A 21,211-nucleotide genomic window follows, 5' to 3' on the forward strand; every position below is an offset into this window, starting at 1 on the left:
CCGGCCGCTGCCCGCACGGACGCACGGACGCACGGCCGGCGGGTCGCACGCTCGGGCGGGCGAGAGAACGGGGACCCCGGCCCGGCCGCGGCGCCCGCCGCCCGCGGGGCCCGGCCCAGGCTGCCCGCCCGCGGGCTCCCGGCACCTGTGGCCGCCGGCGGACCCTGGCCGGGCCCGCGCTGCCCCGGGCTGAAAAGACACCGGTGGCACCCGGCCCCGCCGACCTCGGGCTGGGTCGTCCACCGGGTCCGCCCTCGGGGCCGCCCCGTAGCCCTCGGCGCCCGCGATGGTCCCGCACGGCCGGCCCTGAGCCCCGCGCTGGTTGGGGGCTCGGCCTCCTCCAGCCCCCCCCTCCAAGGAGCCGACACCAACTTCTGCTTTTGAACTCCGCTCTGCCCCCTTCTTTTGGCCCCGCGCGACCTCGGCAACCCAGACCGCGGCAGACCCTCCTGAGTCCCCAGAAAGGCCCCCGGGTGGCCTGGCGCCTCCCTGGCTCTTTCTGGATGGAGGCTCCTCAAGAAGGTGCTGGCTGAACGCTTTGGCCTTCACCTTCCAGCCCCTGCTGACCACACCTCCCCTAGTGCAGAGGCTGCGTGAGGAGCAGGAAATGCTGTACCAGGTGAGGCCCAGTGGGTAGGACAGCTGGGTGAACCTAGGGACGCTTCTCTTAAGAGGCTTTGGACTGGATTCTGCAGGGCTAGGGAGACCTGGAGTCACCCTGTTAGGAGGGCAGGGAGGACTGGACATGGGCACACCTCTGCAGGGGCCAAGGTGGACGCAGGAGAGAGGCGGGGAGCCCTCCAGACCTCAGGACTGCCTGGGCACAGGGCCAGACAGGCAGCCCGCCAGTTCCGTGGGTCGTGGTACCCTGGAAACCTGCCTTCCTGGGAGCTGAGGTGGCACCTGGACCGACCCACATGGCCTGGAACCGCTGGTCTGCTGGCGGCCTGGGAAGGTGGGGTGAACCCCCAGAGCAGCCTGGGAGGCAGGAGGCCAGGGAATTGAACAGACTTGTCAGTGCTTGGAAGGGGGCTAGGGGAGTGTGAGATGCACAAGTCTCTCTTTTTTCTGCAGACTTCCCCAAATGTCCCTTCTGGGAGTGCACCTAGCCACCTTAGTGTCGTCCCTCAGTGACGCGCAGCTGCATGGGCTGCCCCGGGTGTGGGGCTGAATGCGGGCCCTGCACAGAGTCTGGAGAGGCAGGACTCCATGTGCAGGCGAACGGGCTGGGGATCCAAGCCTCTAGGCCACCCCTGCTCATCCCTTTCCCGGCTGTGGACCACACGGTCCTCCTTTCCAGCAGGGGTGAGCTGCCAGCTCGGGGGGGCGTCAAGGGAGTTGGTGCCCCTGGGCGTGGGGCTCACAGCATTCCCACGCATCTGAACAGCTTCCTTCCTTCCTCAGCACAGCTGGCTCCCTGTGATCTCCGTCTGACTGCCAGGATGGAGGTAGGGCCGGCAACCAAGACCTTCGTGCTGGAGCTTCGATGTCTTGAAGATGGGGGCTCAAGGCCTGACACCCTCTCAGGTGAGTGGCGGGGGGGGGCCTCTGACCTCCTAAACCAGAAGGTGGTCCTCAGGTCCCCAGCAAGGATCCTTTGACAGAACCCAGGCCTGCCACAGCTGGGAGGGAGCCCTGAATGGTGGCGTGCAGCCTGCTGTCTGGAGGGGCACCCACCTGGCAGTTTCAGGGTGTGGAGGGCAGGCTGCACCCACACACATCGGCAGGTTGAGAGCAGGTGGTTCTCTCAGGCTGCAGTCTTGCTGGTGAGGGCTGCCTGGCAGTGCAGATGTTCTCAGTCCCTGCCCCGGACCTGGATAAGTGCTGGCTGGGACCCTCTGCTGTTTCCCCAGGACTCACACAGCCTCCATTTTCCTCCCACTTGTCCCTGGCTCCAGACTCAAGGTCCCAGATTGAATTCAGCGGCAGGGGGGCCCTCTTGTCATTGGCCGCTTGGCTTTTCTTTGGCCTCTGACCTCGTCCACTTTTCCTTGACCTCTGCTTCCATCCAGCTTTCTCCCCTCTTGCCCAGAGGCAACTGTGGCCCTGCAGAACCTTCCAAGACCCCATCTCTCTCTGGGACCTGCTCTGGGCGAATCTTTCCATGGTGTCCACGCTCGTGGGACTCAACTCCCCACTCTGGGCTTCGAGGGTGCTGAGTGAGGGGCTGGGGCAGGGTTGAACAGAGCATGAAAAGGACCAAGGGAACTGGAGGGGTTGGATGGGGATGTGTGGACTTAACTAGGACTCTTTTGGCTTTTTTTTTTTTTTTTTTTTTTTGCCCGTGCTGCGCAGCTTGCAAGATCTTAGTTCCCTGGCCAGGGATTGAACCCGCACCCTCAGCAGTGAAAGCTCCGAGTCCTAACCTCTGGATCGCCAGGGAATTCCCAGGACTCTTTTGGCTTAAATATTTAACTGACAAAAATCTCGCGAGAGCAGACATATCGGGTGACACTTAAGTATACATTTACTACAGCATTGTTGTTAACAATGTTTAAAATGCCATAAGAAGTCGGGAGTGGCCATATGGCCAAGCACTGTCCTAGATATGAGAGGACCCACACAGAGGCGTGATGTGTCCCTGCTGCCCCCAGAGGTGGTGGGAGAAGGGAGTGTCCATGTGACCTTCGATTTGCCGAGAAAACAGGTTTTCATGGCTGTCTTCGCTCCCTTCCCGTGTACTCCCACCTGATGTGAGTGTTTAGGGAAAATGCAGTCACTGATCCATTAGTCTAGGCAAAGGTTATTGGAAGTAGTTTCCTAAAAGGGAATTATTTACATGTAGATATCCCTTGGCTTTATTAATTCAATATATTCCTTTTGATGATATTGTATGAAGAACGGATGTTGAAATCAGACTTGGGAATGGAGAAAGCCTCTTCGGATTTTCTGATAACACAGCAGGAATGCTCAAAGTGAGAAATTGCGTGTGGGTTTTGTGAAACAGCAATGGAATGAGTCCCGTTTAGCTGAGCTTACACTACGTCCTGTAGCGTGCTGGGGCTGCACATTTATCCCCTCTAATTCTCATGATTTCCCTGAAAGGGATTTGTCTGCTTTAGCAGATGGGGAAATTTAGGTTCCCAGAGGTTAAATAATTGGCTAGTTGCCATGTTGACTTGGGGCTGTGAGTTGGTCCTTTCCATCCCAGAATAACAATCTAAAACACTTCCAGCCTAAGGACTGTTTCAGATGGAGCTAGTTATATCCTCAGTATTTCCAAACTGTTTGTTAGTTTTCAAACCCATTCCAAACCCACAGGGAGAGGGATTTTTCAAGCACCTGCTAGGGGTAATGTCAGGGCTCTTCCTGCTTCACTCATTAAGCTGTTGGGGTGGGTGTCACTAAGCTATGTTACAGACAAGGAGGGCCCTGAACCTGCAGGAAGTTAGACAGCTGCTAACTGGTAGAGTTTTTCTGAACTGAGGACTTCCGACCTGGAAACCTCGTGTTCTCTCTGACACTTTGGTGACTTTTAGAAACTGCCACGGAAACACTTCCAGGCAGCCTTACAGAAATTCTTTATTATGTACAGAGAAGGTGAGTTCCATTCATTTAAGATGTGATCTTAACTGAGGTCTGAGTTCAGCATGGGCTTGTGGCTTAGCCGTGGGAATGGCTGGTTCACTGTGTCCTACTGGATGGCAGTTAAGCCCAAAGGACTTCTCAGGGAGTGGTGCTGGGGAGCCGCAGGCACGCACGGTGTCACTGCCAAGGTCTAAGGCATGGAGACTGTGTGGCAGAAGGCCCAGAGGAGAGGTCAGGGGGCTGGGGTCCAGAGTGATGTGACCAGCTGTCCCTGAGGCACATTTCCAAGCCAACTCCACACCTCTGGGCATTTCCGTTTCTACCATGCCGCCATTGTCACTTGGTCCAGTGTTTTGGGGTCCCTGCTGAGGGCTCAGGAGTGTATGGTAGAGTGACTGTACATGGGGCAGGATAAGGGGGGAGATCCTGGGAGTCTGGATCGGAGAGCTGCCTGTAGATCTTTCTCTCCTGGCTTCCTGCCATTTCCACTACAGGTGGCAGCGGTGGGAGTGAGAGTCAGGAGGAGGAAGAGGCTCAGGAGAGGAGCAGTAGCCCACCACGGCCAGCAGTCTCAGCCCCGACGGGGGCCGGTGCAACCGCTGAGGGAGCCCCGCCAGAACAGCAGGAGTTGCAACCCCAACAGTTAGAACAGCAGCCAGAGCTGCAGTGGCAGCCACGGCAGGAGCAGCTGCAACAGCTGCAGCCACGAGACCCCGTGTCAGGACATCAGCCAAACTCGCAGCCGCAACAGCAGCAGCAAGGCGGGCAAGAGCAGCTGCCTCGACCACAGCCGGAAGAACCCCCATCCGTGCAACAGGAGCCACTGCAACCACAGCCGCAGCTGATGCAACGGCAGAAACAGTTACAAGAGCAGCACATGCAGGAGCACCAGCTGTCCCAGCAACAGCGGGAACAGTTCCAGCAGCAGCAAGATGGGCAACAGCAGCTGCCTCGACAGCAGCAGGAACTACAGGAAGATCCCCAGTCTGTGCAACAGGAGCAGCGGAAACCACAGCCGCAGCGGCTGCAACAGCAGGAACAGTCACAGGAGCAGCACGTGCAAGAACAGCAGCTGTCGCAGCAGCAGCGGGAACAGGTACCGTCACAGCAGCTGCCACCACCACAGCAGCCGTTGCAACAGCAGCTACGGCCGGAGCAGTCACAGCTGCAGCAGCAGGAGCAGTCACAGCTGCAGCAGCAACAGTTACAACCGCAGCAGGAACAGTCACCGCTGCAGCAGCAGGAGCAGTTACAGCTGCAGCAGCAACAGTTACAACCGCAGCAGGAACAGTCACAGCTGCAGCAGCGACAGTTACAGCCGCTGCAGCAGCAGGAACAGTTACAACCGCAGCAGCAACAGTTACAACCGCAGCCGGAACAGTCACAGCTGCAGCAGGAACAGTTACAACCGCAGCAGAAACAGTCACAGCTGCAGCAGGAACAGTTACAACCGCAGCCGGAACAGTCACAGCTGCAGCATCAGGAACAGTCACAGCCGCAGCAGCGACAGTTACAGCAGCTGCAGCAGCAGCAACAGTTACAGCAGCAGCAGCAGCTGCAGCAGCAACAGTTACAGCTGCAGCAGCAGGAGCAGTTGCAGCAGCTGCAGCAGCAGCAGTTGCAGCAGCAGCGGCTGTTGCAGCAGCAGCAAGAGCAGTTACAGCAGCAGCTGTTGCTGCAGCAGCAAGAGCAGCTGCAGCTGTTGCAGCAGCAGCAAGAGCAGTTACAGCAGCAGCTGCTGCAGCAGCAACAGTTACAGCAGCAGCAGCTGCTGCAGCAGCAGCAAGAACAGTTGCAACAGCAGCAGCTGCAGCCCCGGCCACTGGAGCCAGAGGAGGAGGAGGAAGAGGTGGAGCTGGAGCTCATGCCGGTGGACTTGGGGTCGGAGCAGGAGCTGGAGCGGCAGCGGCAGGAGCTGGAGCGGCAGCAGGAACAGCGGCAGCTGCAGCTCAAACTGCAGGAGCAACTGCAGCAGCTGGAGCAGCAGCTGGAGCAGCAGCAGCAGCTGGAGGAGCAGCAGGAGGTGCAGCTGGAGCTGACCCCGGTGGAGCTGGGAGCCCAGCCGCCCGAGCTGCAGCTGGAGCTGACCCCCGTGCCGCCGGAGCTGCAGCTGGAGCTGGTGCCCGCCGCGGGGGGCGGTGGTGCCGCCGGCCCGGGGACGCCCGCCGCGGTCGTGGTGGCGCCCCCGGGCTACCTGGTGCTGCAGGAGCTCATGGTGCTGCCGGCTGTGTCGGCGCCCTCGGTGGTGGCCATCCCGGGCCCGGCGGGCAGCGCGGCCCTGACGCCGGCCCGGCAGCGGCGGCGGCGGCGCGCCCGGGACCGGCCGACCATCTGCGGGGAGTGCGGCAAGGGCTTCAGCCGCAGCACGGACCTGGTGCGGCACCAGGCCACGCACACGGGCGAGCGGCCCCACCGCTGCGGCGAGTGCGGCAAGAGCTTCTCGCAGCACTCGAATCTGGTGACGCACCAGCGCATCCACACGGGCGAGAAGCCCTACGCGTGCCCGTACTGCGCCAAGCGCTTCAGCGAGAGCTCGGCGCTCGTGCAGCACCAGCGCACGCACACGGGCGAGCGGCCCTACGCCTGCGGCGACTGCGGCAAGCGCTTCAGCGTCTCGTCCAACCTGCTGCGCCACCGCCGCACGCACTCGGGCGAGCGGCCTTACGTGTGCGAGGACTGCGGCGAGCGCTTCCGCCACAAGGTGCAGATCCGCCGCCACGAGCGCCAGCTGCACGGCGCCGGCCGCTCCCGGGGCCTGGGCCTGCTCCGCGGCGCGCGCGCGGCCGCCGGCGGGGCCCCGCGCGCCGAGCAGGCTGCGGACACGGCGCCGTGACCCCGGGCGGGGGCCGAGGTCGGGGAGGGCGCCGCTCTCCCTGCCCCCAACCCGGGAAGCGCCGCGCCCGCTAGGACGTCTCGACCCAGTTCCGGGGTCTCGGGGCGTCCTGGAATATCGCCGGGAAAAGGCTGCCATCCTCCCGGGTCAACTGAGTGGTCGGACGGGTTCACCCTCAGAAACACTCCACAGGAGGATGTCGACGAGGCTAAAACAGCACGGATGTTGCACATCACTACAAACAGCACACGGTTCAAATTCGGCATCGGGTACCGATGGGTGAGAAGTCGGTCGGGGAAGCCTCCCTGGGAAAATCGGACTTACTGGAGATGAGAGCCGCAGGGGAAAACTTCCAATGACAAGACGAGATAGTGGGTGACATTCGACAGAGCTCGAACACTAACCAGGGAGTCCGATATACGTGGTACAACGCACATGAAAAGGATTTGGTCCTGGTGAAAATTATTTCATGGGAAAAAAAGGAAATGTATCTGCACTACGTAGAAAACTGATCAAGGCACTAAATTGTCCTCAATGGCATTTGCCTTGAAAATACTTCCTAGAATGAAAATTCATCAGGGTGGATAAAATCCTGATTAAAATGTTTGTGTTCATAAACACAGGGTCCGAGTGTCCGCTGGGTCAATGTGCAAACGCCAGGAAGTCCACTCTGGGCGAAGGTGAAACCTTTCCTCCAGGGCCACCCGGGCAAGCCTCAGGCCGGCTCTAGGCCTCTTTGCTGCCGTGTTCCCATGCCCACAGCCGCTCCCTAATGCCTCTTGAATAGAAGCCCGGGGCTGAAGCACAGGGCATGCTGGGAGTGCTGTCCAAGGTCCTAAGGGGTGGTCCCTCCATCCTTCCCAAAGAGCTCCGGGTAGCGCCACCCTGGCCTCCCTTCTCAGATGCCCGTCCAGGGACTGAGGCTATGGGGTCGGGGCCTTGAGACGCAGGGGCAGGTTCTCCCGGGCCAGGCTGTGCAGAGGGCTGGCCCGAGTAGACCCTGCCTCATCGCCAGGAGTCGGGGAGAATGTCAGGGACAGGGATTGGAGGCAACAGAAATGCTCTTTATGACAATTTTGTAAACATCTGGGGCTCAGTCAAAGCAGCAGCGATTGTGATGCCTTGTGGGAAGGCAGGATGATGCCAGGGGCGGGGGGCGCCCGCCACCTCAGGCCCCCAAGCCCTTCCTGCTCTCGACTCCCCAGTGTGGCTCCTTAGATGCGGCCCTGCTGTCCTCCCTGCTTCTCCTTCACTAACAGAGCCTGCTACGTTTCACAGATGTGTTGGTAAGTGAGAAACAAACAACGAAAAATAAATTAAAGTGAGGAAAGACATTGTCCTGCCTGTGTTTTCACCTCTGGGTTTTATGGGGCTTCATTTCTCTGGCACATTTTCCTGGGCGCTCTAGAAACAAGGGACTTAGTATTCAGGCCCGTGCCCAGTGCTTCTCACCCTAGAGCCTGCCTTCTAGCCCGAGACCCTTGGTGGGGGATGGGCTCATTCAGTAAAACCCTCCTGGGAGGGATGAGGACCAGAGAGTGGATGCCGAAGGAAGCCAGTTTGGGCGTCTCCATGGCCTTAATAAATCACGCGCACATAGACCCTTGTTTCAAGTTCTCCTGGGGAGCCCACCTTAAGACTGACGGTGTTGACGGCGGTCTTGGCAAGTGGAGTCTAAAGTGGGGACCCTGGGCTTGGACCACTCGCCCATTGTAGCAACAGGGGCCCCCTTGTGGGTGGTGACCCCTGGCCACTATACTGATGGACAGGACAGGATACCAGGTGAGAGGGGATGCCCCAGCTCGTGCGGTATCTTGAGCACTTCAGAGATGTGAGAAATGGTTATTATAGGTACTGTGGAACTGGTTGGTTTTGCTGAGCACCATTAAAGCCACGATGAGGGTAAAAGAGAGGCTCGGGACCACAGTTATCAGCTGAAGGCACAGAGAGACCGTCAGAAGTCCTCCATACAGTATGTAAAGGGACTCAGTTCTTTCTACCAAGCGTCGACTACCAAGGACTAGGCACAAGGCGTAATGTAAGAGTAGCAAAACTTCTGGCTTGGATCGGAGTGTCTGGGCAACGTCCTTGAGAACACCAAGCCCCCCCCATTCCCCTCAACTCTGAGCAGCGGGTGTGACCCGATTTCCCTTGCTGGAAACACCAGCTGTGCCTCTTACCTTGTCCAGAGACCATGCAGAGGTCTGGTTGAGGCAGATGTCTTTCAAGACAATACTTGCCCTCCTATAATGAGGTTCTAGGCCCGGCACGGCCTGGCTGGGGCAGCGCTGGCTCTGCCAAGAGAGGGAAGGGATTATTCACCAAAGGACCTGCAAGTCCTGGCTAATACCTACCAGCGGGAACAAGGGGAGCACATCTAGGAGTGGATCTGGAGGTTGAGGGGCTGGGAGTGGGTGGCATATTAGCCTGGAGATTGAGACACACCTCTGTGGCCCCCTGGGTAGTGCCCTGGCAAGGGCACCTGGAGCTGGTCCTGCTGCTCTGCCGAGACGACCACTGGAAGCTTGGACGTGACGATGGTCCACATTAAGTGAGCTGGGGTTGCCAGGACGGCCTGGGGAGAGTGTTGAGTTCAAGTATCAGAAGTCTGGAGAAAATAACTGTTTTATTCCAAAGAACCCATTGTTGATTATGTTCTGGGAGAGCCCAGAGGACCTTCCCTCCCCGAGGAGATAAGCAGCGTGCAGGTGAGAAGGCACTGGCTTCACTCAGGAGCTAAGCAGGAGCTGCTGTCTGTAGACCTGGGCTGACATTAGAAGTGCCCTCACGGAACTGGACTCTCTTGTGTCAACAGGGTGGCGGCATCCTTGGAGTAGCAGTGGCCAGATGTAACGCTTAACTACCAGGACAAGGCAGACATAGTTACTGAAATGGGCAGTAAGCTTGGGATGGCGACCAGAAGGCCCAGGCCTGGAGGGATCCATGGTGACGGGTAGCAGACAGTGGTGTCCCCAGGGACAAGATGGGTGAACAGCCAACTAGGCTATTGCTTGACTTATATTAAAAAAAAAAAAGTGGTGACCTTGAAGGCCAACGTCAGCTTCCCCAATGGAAAGTCACAATCTCTTTCCCAGTTCCTAGATCTGAGCCAGTTCTGAGCCAGAGCCCAGTGATCGCAGGAGAAGCCGGTCCCCTGGGGAAGGACTTTACGATGCAACAGTTCCCAGTATTCATACAGAGTAGTGTTTCCTTGGTCCTTCCCCCAAATAGATCTGGGTCCGTTTCCCTGAGCAACCATTCACTGAGGGGACAAGTATCCAGATCTTTCAAGCAAGGGCTCTGGCTCCTTGGGGGTAAAGGTCTGAGTAACCCCATCAGACAAGCCACCTAGACCAGCAGAGATGCTGAAGGCAAGGATGGGGAAGATGAGAAGCGTCAGCTGGGGCCTCCAGGGCTGTACGTGACCCCACCAGCCCTTCTCCGGGCAGCGTTCTCCACCCAGAGTGGAATTCATGTGGAACACGTGAGTGGATCTGTGTGCGTTAAGGAGGGCCCGGGACAGATGTGGATTCTCTGCCCACCTCTCCTTGGACGGGTCCTTACAGACGTATGGTCCCCCCAACCCGCCCTGCCTAGCTTCCCACAGCAGCACCCGCAGGGGAAGGGGACGGTGCTCCTAACCCTGAGGGGTGTGGGAGTGTGAAAGCCCAGCTCCCTCCTCAGGTGAGGACAAGGCTGCAGCACCACGTCTCCTCCTGAGGAGGCCTGGGATGCCGTGGAAGCTTCCTTCCCTCTGTGTGTCTGTGCCTGAGCCCTCCCTCCCCCTCCCTCCCCTTTCCTGTGCTGCGTCCCCCTCTCTCACCAGCTTCCCCTGGCTGCATTTCCTTGAGTAACCACTGGTGCGCAAATGGCCTTCCATGGTCTGGTCCTGGGAAACCTCAGACAGGTGCCAAGACAGGAGGGGAGGCGAAGCTGGTGGGCGGGCGAAGGTCATTCTGGCGGCAGGGGTTGAGAGGCATCGCTGAAGAGCTCAGAACCCGGGGGAGAGGGAGACACAATGGGATGGGCCGCGGGGACAGAGCCACGAGCTCTGCCACGGGGACCCAAGTGGCCTCACGGGAGAAGTCTTCCTGGCTCAGAAGGTGTCTTTTTGTTTTTTTGTTGTTGTTGTTGTTTGGCCATGCAGCATGTGGGATCTTAGTTCCCCGACCAATTCCACGCCCCCTGCAGTGGAAGCTTGGAGTCTTAACTGCTGCTGCCAGGGAAGTCCAGAAGGTGTTCGCAAGGTGAGGACTGGAGGGATGGGGCTGGCTGTGGGGTGGGAAGCATCCAGACGGAAGTCACGCTGTGTGTGAAGGATCAGAGCCGGAGAAGCTCTGGATGTGGTTAGGAATTAGTAACTCCAAGGGTTTCCCGAGGGCCAGACAAAGGTGCTATGGGAGACGGGTGTTGGGCTGAGGGGGTGGGCTGGGCAGGGGCTACAGTTTGTGGAATCACATGATTTTCAAGCCGAGAAGCTTATATTTAATCCTATGGATCAGTGTTTCCCATACCTTGGACACTGGCATATTGTATCTATTATATTCACCTATACTACCATTGTCTTAATATTTGTCTTAAATGGCTGATTTTGTTCTTAAACAGATGTATGTAAAACGTGAACTGAGTTTCAGCAGTACAGATGGAAGGCCAGTGGGGCAGCTCTGTGTGTCAGCTGGGCTGAGCCAACCACGTTTCCCAGAATCCCCTTTTCTGTCTCTGGTTAAGGAGGCCACACTCAGGGGCCTGCTGGGGGCACACTGGGTGTGCAAGAAAGCAGTTCTAAATACAGTTACAACCATGTGACCTGCTGCAGAAACCAGGGCTGTAATAGTTCTCAGCGTTCCGCCCTTATTTTGACGTGAATCTGTTCATTTACATATTAACCATTGTCTTTCTTTCCTTCTTCCATTTCTCTACCGTCTCACATAAAACACAGTCATAGTAGTTAATTTGATAGCTCAGTATTTAAGTTACAGAGAATTAAAGGTAGAAGGGAAATGATGGCACCCAAAGATGGAGAAAGGGGCTCTGTGTCCTCTGGGGGAAAGAGTTGGTGTGCTTTGGTTGCACGGGAGTGGTTGCACCGTTGTAGGTGGACTGGTGTGTTTGCTGGTTAAGTATGGTTTGTGGCTTTGGTTTCACATACATCTGAGGCCATGTTAGTGATTGCGCTCTGATGCATTTTCATCACATCCTCTCCCTTACGCTGTAAGAATTCCCTGTTGAACCACGGATCTCTGATGGGCTTCACAGGAAAAAACCAACCAGCCACACTTAAAAATAGAGAGCACACATCTGATTTTAATTCCCAACAGTATAACAATATAATTCACAACAGTTAGAAACATATATGTGCGTGTGTGTGTGTGTGTGTGTGTATCTATATCTCACATCTAAGCAATCATCTTCAGGACGTGGCATTTCCATTTATCACTGGGAGGAGATGTGTGATGCTGAGATGGGAAATTCACAAAAGTTCTGCAGTGCATCCCGGCTCGCTTGGAAGGCCACCTGCAGAGACCCCTGAGTCTCCACGGACAGAGCCTCTTCCTCTAGTCCTGGGAGTTTGCACAGGTGTCCTCTCCCCATCTTCTCTCCCAGAACCCATGGGTTTCCAGCAGCATCCTTGAAGGTGACTGCAGGATTGAGATTGAAGGCCTCCTTACTTGTATGGACAAAACTCCACCAGGAAGCCCAGCCATGAACAATCTCGGGGGACACTCTCCTTCCGACTCCCATGCTGGGTTCTCCGCTCCACGGCTAAATGTGGGCAGGTTCCAGGGTCTGTCCGAGTCTGCTCCTTCCCTGTCCACAACCTTACTCCAGGTGGCCTCGCCTAGCCCCCTGCCTTAATTACCATCCCTTTGCCCCAGACTCCCGATAAGGCTCTGACTTCTCCCCAGAATTTCTCAGCATCTCTCCCACCCCTACTTGACTTCTCCATTCCAATAGCATCTTAGACTACCTAGGCCTGCCCTTTGTGCCTGCTGTCCCCAGGATGACTCCTGAGTCCTGAAGCCAGCCAAGTGTGGACCCTGGAAGGCCCATGAGCCAGGCCCTGCCCCTGGGCTTCCTGCTCAACACTGATCCCCGCCTTCCCCTCTCCTAACCCTCCCCTACCTTGCTTTTGCCAGTTTCCCTCCTGAGCCCTAACCCTAACCCTGACCCTAACCCTAAGTCACGGAGGAGCTCTGCTTTTCTGGGTTTATATCACATCTTGGCCATTCTGTGCTGGCAGCCAGCTAGACCTGACTAATTCATATGTGTTGGGAGACGTCAAAGGAAAACATAGAGACAAGAACATTCAGAAAAGGAGTCTTCCTTGGGGAATTTTGTAAAGGAGTCCAGACCTTACAAGGCTGGCTCATCAAGTGAAAAAAATACGGTGGGAAAAATTGTTTAACCCCCAAAATTACTGACTATAATTAGCCTCAGTTTTTCATATAATGATCGTATCTGCAAGGGTTTGCAAAAGGTAGGGAGAAGGTTGTTTCTATTAAGGGGTCAGGCTAGGACTCAAGGTTCTACCTATTTTAAGCACTAATGTGAAACAGAGGGACCAGGTAAGAAGTCCTCCCTGTCTCTCTGGGTTGTGTTAGTCGCAATAAGGACAGTAGGGCAGGGTGTCATTCTGCTTCTTAGCAATCAGGTAAATATCTCTCTGGGCTGAGCCTTGGGCTGTGTTTGTGCCGTATAAGGGGCTGGCTGGCTAAGCCCAGAAGTCTCTGGTAAAACAGAGAATCTCCACGGAATAAGATCAAGTCAGACTTTGAGTCAGCCTGCCATCTTTCAGAAACTAGCGATGGTCCTCCAGTGAGGACTTGGGGATTGGAATTCTAGCCACTAGTTACTCTGTGACAACTTTCCTTGCCTTTAAAATGTGAGGAAGAGGGTCTTTGTTCTGGGTTATTGTGTGTCAGACAGGGAAAATAATATGTGCAGATGAACCTGGCATACAGTAGACAGTTGGAATATGTTTGTTACATTGAAAGCAAGAGACCAACACATACTCTTTCCTCTGGTTGGATTTTCTGTGAGATAAGGCTTTCTACTATTCCAAGATTTAAAAGTTTAGACACTGTAGGGCTTCCCTGGTGGCGCAGTGGTTGAGACTCCGCCTGCCGATGCAGGGGACACGGGTTCGTGCCCCGGTCCGGGAGGATCCCACATGCCGCGGAGCGGCTAGGCCCGTGAGCCATGGCCGCTGAGCCTGCGCGTCCGGAGCCTGTGCTCCGCAGCGGGAGAGGCCACAACAGTGAGAGGCTCGCGTACCACAAAAAACAAACAAACAAACAAACAAAACCAGATACTGTATTATTTCTCATGGTTCTGCAGGCTTCCTGGGCTCAGCTGGGTGGTCCTTCTGTTCCATGTGATATTGGCTGGGGCTGTATCACCTGAGGGCTCCGTGGGGCTGAGACATCCAAAAGGGTTCATCACGAGACTTGTAGTCGATACTGGCGTTCAGCTGGAAGCTCAGTGCGGCTGTGCCCTGGGGCACCTACACGTAACCTTTCCATGTGACCTGGCCATCTCTCAGCAGGGTGGCTGGGTCTCAAGGGACCTGGGCTTGGAATCTGCAAGACTTCTTAGGATCCAGCCTTAGAAGTTGTGAGGTGTCACTGATGCCACATACTATTTACCGAAGTCAGTCACCGGTCCAGCCCAGAAAAAGGGGAGGGAAACAGAGTCTACTTCTTGATGGGAGGAGTTGCAAACAATTTTCAGGCTTCTTTTATCTACCCATTCACGTGCACCAAGTTTTGCCTTGAAATTAAGCACAAAAGTTTCATCCCAACTCCCTTCTGTATTGTTATTTCTTCAATATTCAAGAATCACTCTGGGGACGTTGATCGCTATTAGGCACTAAAGACAATCTCAATAAATACGTAAGGTTGAAAATGTGCAGGCCGCATTTTCCAAAATAACGCAATATTTAAAGTAAAATTAAATTGTAAAAAAAAAAAAATCACTCTGGTAGTTCTGCTAAAAGCAATAACCCCAGGTCCCCATCCCACTGCTACTCCTTTAGGTCAGGCCACGCTCCTTCCCATCTCTGCCCTAAATTTAAACATGTGTTGAATTTCTCAACCACTGATGATCCCTTCCTGTTCTCTTTGTCCATGTGGACTTATATGTCCTTTTCCTCCTTTACTGTACTTTTAGTGATGTTTTGGGAGGGAAATGTTGTAAATGGATGAGGTCAGCTCTCCATGTTTAATCAGAAATACCTGCCTTCAGTTTCCGGCCCCTTTTAATCCAGCCTCCCCAGCATTTATCACGATGGTGAATTCCAAAACACCAATCCACCGATGTTCCCTCCTCTGGCTAAACTCCTTCTGTGGCCCTCTTTTCCCTGGACCAATGTTTGTGACTTCACTCATTTTTGCCATATGGACCTACCACTTGTACTATCATTTACTTAGCAACGTTCTTTAAATCCGATCACTTTTCAGCTGAGGTTAATTTATTTTAAGGCGATTTTTGATCTAGTTGGATTAATAGCTACCATACTTGTTACTGTTTTCTATTTTTTGCCTTTGTTCTTTGAATCTTTTTCTTCATTCTCTGGTGTCAGAGAATTAAATTTTTTTTTTTTTTTAGTGATTGTCCTGAGTTTACAGTATACATTTACAACTACTTTCAGCTCAGCTGGGTGGTCCTTCTGTTCCATGTGATATTGGCCAGGGCTGTATCACCTGAGGGCTCCGTGGGGCTGAGACATCCAAAAGGGTTCATCATGAGACTTGTAGTTGATACTGGCGTTCAGCTGTGATCTCAGCGGGGCCGTGCACTATACTATATCATGGGACATATATATATATGGGTATTATATATATATTTATAACAGGTGTTCCCAGTTCCTACTTCTTCTCCCTTATAACATCCCAGTCATTCATGTCACTTCTCCATTTGGTCCTCCTGGAGGTCAAACTCACACAAGTGCAAGGCCTTCCTAAGACTGGAACCCCCGGAATTTTTTAGTCTCAGACTCACCGCACTGAGGCCCTAACAGTTTGTCTGTTACAGTTTAAGTCTTGCTGCACCAGGACCGGCTCCAGTGCAGTTTCTGTTCCTGCAGGCACTGTTGCTCTAGGAAGCTGTGATTCTCCGTATCTGCTGTCTGTCTCTCCAATCTTGGGGGCAGTGGTTTGCCCCATGATTTCAATTCTCTGATGGATCTAGGATGAGTTGTTGATTTTCATTTGTTTTCTTGTTGTGATGATGACTTCCAAGCTCCTTAAATGTTGGACCAGAAACTGGAAGTCCTGCTACATTTATTCTAAAAGCTAAATTTACTTACCGTAAATGGAAAACCAGTGTCACTTGACATAAGTAGAAGGTAGTTGTAAAAAAAAAAAAAAATACAATGGAAACAAAACGATGTTGTTAAATTATCTTCGTTTAAATGGGAGATGAGCAAATGTCTGAAAGGTGTTAGAGACCAGGGAGCCCCAAACAGAGACTTTCTCTCTGATGTTATCAGAAGAAGGAGGAGAGTAAAGGTAACAACTGCTTCCGAATGGAATTCAGTGTTACTCAGAGTCCCTTCCCAGCACTTTCTAAAATGATCTCTGTCTCATATGACCTACAGGAGAAAAATCTAAATTCCTTACCTCAGTAAAATGCATTTCAGACTCTGGACGCTTTTTATCTACTAGGCTTTTTCCTACCACATTCTGCCAGGCACTAAAAACTCTGGCCATAACTTGATTTACCCTGCCAGTTTACTTCCAAGTTATTTATCTGTTTTAGGAATAAGTAAACAATGATGTAGTAAGTATATAAACATGAACCAAATTTAAATAATGCAATTTAAACTGCCCACCAATAACTTGTGCCTCTCGCTCCCAGCAGCGTGGCTTACAAGGCTGCTGAGTGACTGACTCAGGGGAGGGGAGGGGAGAAATGGAGTGGGGTTAGGTCATCCATGGCCTCAGGGAGCTGCTGGACCAGCCCTGGACCACACCCCTCCTCTGACCTGAGGACAGTCACATCTTTGGTGTGCATAGATTGTTGCTTAAATGATCTTTCCTGTTACTCGGTGCTGAACTCGATCTTGACTGATTTCCCAAATTCACCTGGAAAAGAAGTAACTTTACCTATTTATTTATTTATTTTTGGCTGCACTGTGCGGTTTGTGGGGATCTTAGTTCCCTGACCAGGAATCCAACCCATGCCCCCTGAAGTGGAAGTGTGGAGTCCTAACCACTGGACCACCAGGGAATTCCCCAGAAGTAAATTTAAACACATCGACATAAGGTGTAAGAAATCGAATGGTCTCCAAAAAATAAATCAGATACTTCTGCATTAATAAAATTTCCTTTCTTATAGATCTATAAACCTTTTAGTGGATGCATAAAAAAATGTATCCACGAAATCAAGTTCATGGCGGGAGTGGGGTGTGTCATCTGCCTAGTTACTGCTGTGCCCTCCACGGGGGATGCTGGCGGTGAGGAGGCTGTCAGCCATCCAGTGACTGCCATGAAGGTCATTCTGTGTGTCAGCCTTCCTGTGGCTCTGCAGCAGGGACACGGGATGTGAGAGGTACGAGGCATCTAGGCGCACTTGGAATTTGTGAGATCCAGGATGTCTCTTTCGGGGCATATGGGCTTTGATCTGTCCCCACCTTTGCACAGACTCATCCACAGGCGTGCACTGTCTTCAAGGGCTGCCCCCGCCCCAGCTGGGCAAACCTCCCTCCCACTAGACTCTTAGGACATGCTCAGCTGTCACCACCTGCAGGTAGTCCTCCTGGGCTCCTCCTGGGTTCTCCTGCTGTGGGCTGGCAGAGTCTGGCACAGAGGAGTGCTGACCAACGTCCCCACCCAGCCCCTCCATGCCCCGTGTAGGGAGAGGGCAGTACTGCCACTGTCAGAGAGAACCAGAGAACATCACCCAGGGAATGGTGGGGGTGAGGGTTCTGATCAGATATCCAGGGTGGGACTCTGGCTAAACTCACTTGACAGGATTTCTGCTAAAACTGGGCAATGCAAAGATGGACATGGGAGCCCCAAAGTGGAGGTCTAACTGAGATGAGGCTCAGACTAAAAGTTTGGTGTGGGAGAGAGTCTTCGTCACACCCGGCTCATGCCTCATCTCCCTGCAGTCCAGACCCCACCCCTGCCTGTTCCCTTCTGCCTGGACTTGAAGCTCTGCCCCTGTTTGGTGGACATTTTTGTCATTTCTGTCTGCACCCAGGCTGGGAGGGAGCCGTCTGCTCTTCCTTTCTGCCCTCTGGCAGTCCCCGTCCAGTCCTGTCCCCAGACCCGGCACAACCACTCTCTGCCAGCCTGCCCTGCACCGCTGGGAGGGAGGCTAGGATGGACTTGGGGCCCCGGGCAGGGGCAGGCATCTGAGGGAGGGGCTGGGGCAGGGAGGGGCTCCCTCCAGAAGGACAATGGGCAGAATTCTTCACAATAGCGTCAAGGATCACAGCACCAGGAGGCGTTCCCAAAGTGATCAGGTTTCCCCCCATCAGCAATTCCCATTTCCACAGCTTAACTCTGTCACCCTGTGCTACAGACTGAATGTTTGTGTCTGCTTCCTGCTCCCCTCACCCCTCAAATTCACACGTTGAAGTCTAATCCCCAATGTGATGGTATTAGGATGGGGGGGGTGACTGTGGGATGTGATTAGATCATGAGGGTGCAGCCCTCATGAAGGATATTAGTGCCCTTAGAATAGGGACCTCCAGAGAGATCCCTCACCCTTTCCACCGTGTGAGGACTCAGTGAGAATGCTCCAGTTGTGAACCAGGAAGAGGGTTCTCACCCGACAATGCGTCAGTGCCTTGATCTTGGACTTCCCAACCTCCAGAACTGTGAGAAATAAATGTTTAAGCCACCCCGTCTATGGTAACTTTGTTATAGCAGCCCAAATGGAGTAAGACACTTTGTTACCTTGAAGCCTTGTCATTGTCCACATGGGTTACCTCAACAGCCTTTGGACAGCACCCTGCATCCCATCTGGACCCCTGCTATTCCCACCCCCACCACCATCCATCCTGGTAACTGACAACCCACCCCTACCTGATGCCATTGCTGGCTGCCTGCTGCTGTGGTGCCCGCACTGAGATGTGGGGCCGCAGCCATGGGATGGCCCCGCCCCCTCCCCAGACTTGCCCCAAGCTCCTCACCTACAGTCTCTTGCTCAGGCCAGGTCTCCCCTGCCCCACTGCATCCCAGTCTCTGGCCATCTTTCAGGTATGGCGGAAATGCCACCTGTCTCCTGAAGGTGTGGGGACCTCCTCACTGCAGCTCCCCTCAGCTCCTGGCCCATGGCTCTCCCAGTTGGGACCTCAGGACTTGCCCTCCTCTGGGCCTGGAGGCCCTGCGCCCCTCACTGCTCTGTCCACCTTTCACCCCCGACCAGCCCAGGTGGCAGGCGCAGGAGGAGCTCACGCTAAGGCCAGCCCTTCCCCCTGCTGCTTCCCCGCTGCCCAGCCCACCTCCACCAGCCCCTTTTCCAGAACCCCCACTAACAGGTTAGTGCTGGCCAGGCCAAGTGGCAACATCCAGTTTGGGTCTCTGTTTTTCTTGTTCTTGCTGCTTCCTGCTCTCTCAGGCTACAGGCCCTGGCGGGCCCTGTCCCTGGAACACACTGCCAACCACCCCTCTCCTCTCTTCTTCTGGCTCAGAAGCAGCTGGTGCAGGGCGGACCAGCCCAGATACAGGCCCACTCACCCTCCCTTTCTCCCCAGGCAGCCTCGTGTTGGCAGAAGTCTCGAGTGGGCCTGGGTCCCTTCTTCTGATGGTCCTTGTGTTTCTGGTCCACCAGCTGCCCCTCACAGAGTCAGGCAGTTGGAAGGACTGAGGAACATCTAGTTAGCCCATCATGTCCAAAAATGGCATCAACCCCTACTCCATTTCCAATCACCCACAACATGGAATACTGAGGCCTTGTTTTCATTTATAATTGTTTTCAAAGGGCTCTCTATCGCTGCCAGGCAGGATCGTATATCTGAGTTCTGAAAGACCCCACGGTAAATTCAGATGGCCCTAAGTGGGTCTCCCTGTGGGTGGCGCTGGGGCCTTAGCTGAGTCTGGACTCACGAGTTGGGTCACCAGGTTCTCCCGGGAACGCAGGGAGTCCTGCGGGCCTTCTCGGTCCTTCTCTTCCTGGTCCCACCCCTCCTAACCTCTCTCCCATCCCCTTTCACGCCTCAACCTGCAGCCCTTCTGCCCCCATCAGGTTCTCACACGTTTCTACACACGATCCTTAGGGCCTGGTGAGCCACGGGGCCCGCCATCTCCCCCGCCCTCCCCACCAACTGGAGTAAGCACAGGGTCCAAAGCTCATCGGGTGTGCAATGCATATGGGCTGAGTGTAAACATGTGGACGCACACCCAGATCAAGAATTCCCGTTGAGAATGAAGGAAAAGCAGGGGTAGGGCTGCTGGCCTCGGAGGGAGTGAAGGATGCTGCTGAGAACCTGAGAACCCACAGGAAGGGGTGGACAGAGAGGGCCAGTGGCCAGGACTTGTTGAGATTCATAAAACCCAAGCAGCGGGGTCACGTGGTGCTTTCTGGAACATCACGAGCGAGATGGACTAAAGCGGGGAGGGGAGGAGGAGCTTCAAGGCTGGAACCTGGGTCTCTGCTGTCCAGGAGCCCTGTGAAGATAGGCCCTCCTGGCAGGGGTCCTGCCCCATGGTCTGTGCCTACAGGTACCTGGGGGCAGCCAGCCCTGACCCCTGGCAGCTCTGGACTTAGGTGGCTGGAAGGCTCAAGGCCACGTGACTTTGGGTCATGAGAGGACCAAGTGTGGCCCATTTGGGACAGCCTACCACTGCCCTGAGTAGGCACAAATGTGACGTCGGGTCCGGGGGAGGGGTGGGGGGCGGGTCATCTGCAGAGGCTCAGCCAGCCCGAGGCCGTTGGCAAGGCCCACGCATCCAATCCAGGCCCAGTGGAGAACAGGCCTGGAAGGAACAGGGTCAGGTGGGGTCACAAGAGTGGGGAATTACATTTATTTGATTCTGAAATAAACACAGATACTACGGACCCTATCAAGCGGCTTAGATCTTATTCTCGCAGAGCAGTGGGCGGGCTACCTGGGCACACCCGGCTCCTGTAGTCGCAGGCGCGGGGCAGGGGAGGGGTGGAAGTTGACCTCTGACCTGGGACACACTGAACACAGTGGGCTGTGTGGTCACATCACTCAGTGTCCTGGACAGGACGAGCTCTGGGGACTCTGCCTGTCACAAGGCAGGAGGAAGGAGAAGCTCTGGGGGGTCTTGGGGAGGAGACCCTCAGAGAGGGAAGGAAACCAAAGCGCCTAGGGTGGCAGCCTCTGCTCAGCCTCTAGAGGATGGCGGTCAGCTGAGGGCAGAGACTCGGGCAGGGACAGGGAGGGCGGGGCCTGCTGAGCGGGCAGGGTCTGGTGGACTCCAAGCCTGTGAAAATCTGCAGAGACACAAGGGGAAGAAATCGGGACTTAGGTTAGGGGTCAGGTGGGAACAGGCCAAGAGGACATCTGAGGAGACGCTGGGGCACTGTGGGCTCCCTGCCTGACAAGCTGGAGGGTTCTAAGGCAGGGATGAGCTGTTGGTTCCCTGTTTTACCTGCCCCGTCCCCCATTTGTTTTCTACCTGGCTCTGGGCCCCGACTCTGACTGCATCCCCTGGGCTCCCCTGCCCCCGACATTAGGAGTGGATTTGACCAGTGGGCAGCACAGGCAGGGTGGGAGAGGGGAGGACAGAGCTGGCGGAGTCTTACGTCAATCCCGGCTCCCACCTGGTGAGCCATCTCCACGGCTCCAGCCCTCTGCAGGCCTAAGAGCATCCTTCCGTGCCCCAGCGCTTCAGGTCCAGGTGGCAGACTCTGGTGCCTCCCTTCCTGTTG

At 55.0% G+C, this 21,211-nt stretch overlaps 1 protein-coding gene across 3 annotated transcripts; it reads left to right on the forward strand.

The window, feature by feature from the left end:
* Positions 1 to 508: 508 nt before the first annotated feature.
* On the forward strand, positions 509 to 6,490 carry ZNF853 (zinc finger protein 853). Of its 3 annotated transcripts, none has more exons than XM_082643881.1 (3): positions 509 to 619; positions 1,405 to 1,527; positions 4,023 to 6,490. In XM_082643881.1, the coding sequence occupies exons 2-3, from the start codon at positions 1,443 to 1,445 to the stop codon at positions 6,359 to 6,361; spliced, it is 2,424 nt and encodes an 807-aa protein (XP_082500007.1). In that variant the 5' UTR covers positions 509 to 619; positions 1,405 to 1,442; the 3' UTR covers positions 6,362 to 6,490. The 3 variants fall into 3 exon arrangements, with proteins under 3 accessions (XP_082500007.1, XP_082500006.1, XP_082500008.1); XM_082643880.1 differs by having other exon boundaries at positions 583 to 619; positions 1,410 to 1,527; XM_082643882.1 differs by lacking the exon at positions 509 to 619 and adding an exon at positions 1,265 to 1,305.
* The last annotated feature ends 14,721 nt before the right edge of the window (positions 6,491 to 21,211 follow it).

Source organism: Mesoplodon mirus, assembly GCF_964341445.2.
Source record: "Mesoplodon mirus genome assembly, chromosome: 15".
NCBI classification, from domain to species: Eukaryota; Metazoa; Chordata; class Mammalia; order Artiodactyla; family Ziphiidae; genus Mesoplodon; species Mesoplodon mirus.

Excerpts from the sequence above, each read along its gene's own strand:
- ZNF853 (XM_082643880.1), top strand. Across the intron at positions 1,528-4,022 it reads AAGGCCTGACACCCTCTCAG|GTGGCAGCGGTGGGAGTGAG; the intron begins GTGAGTGGCGGG and ends TTTCCACTACAG.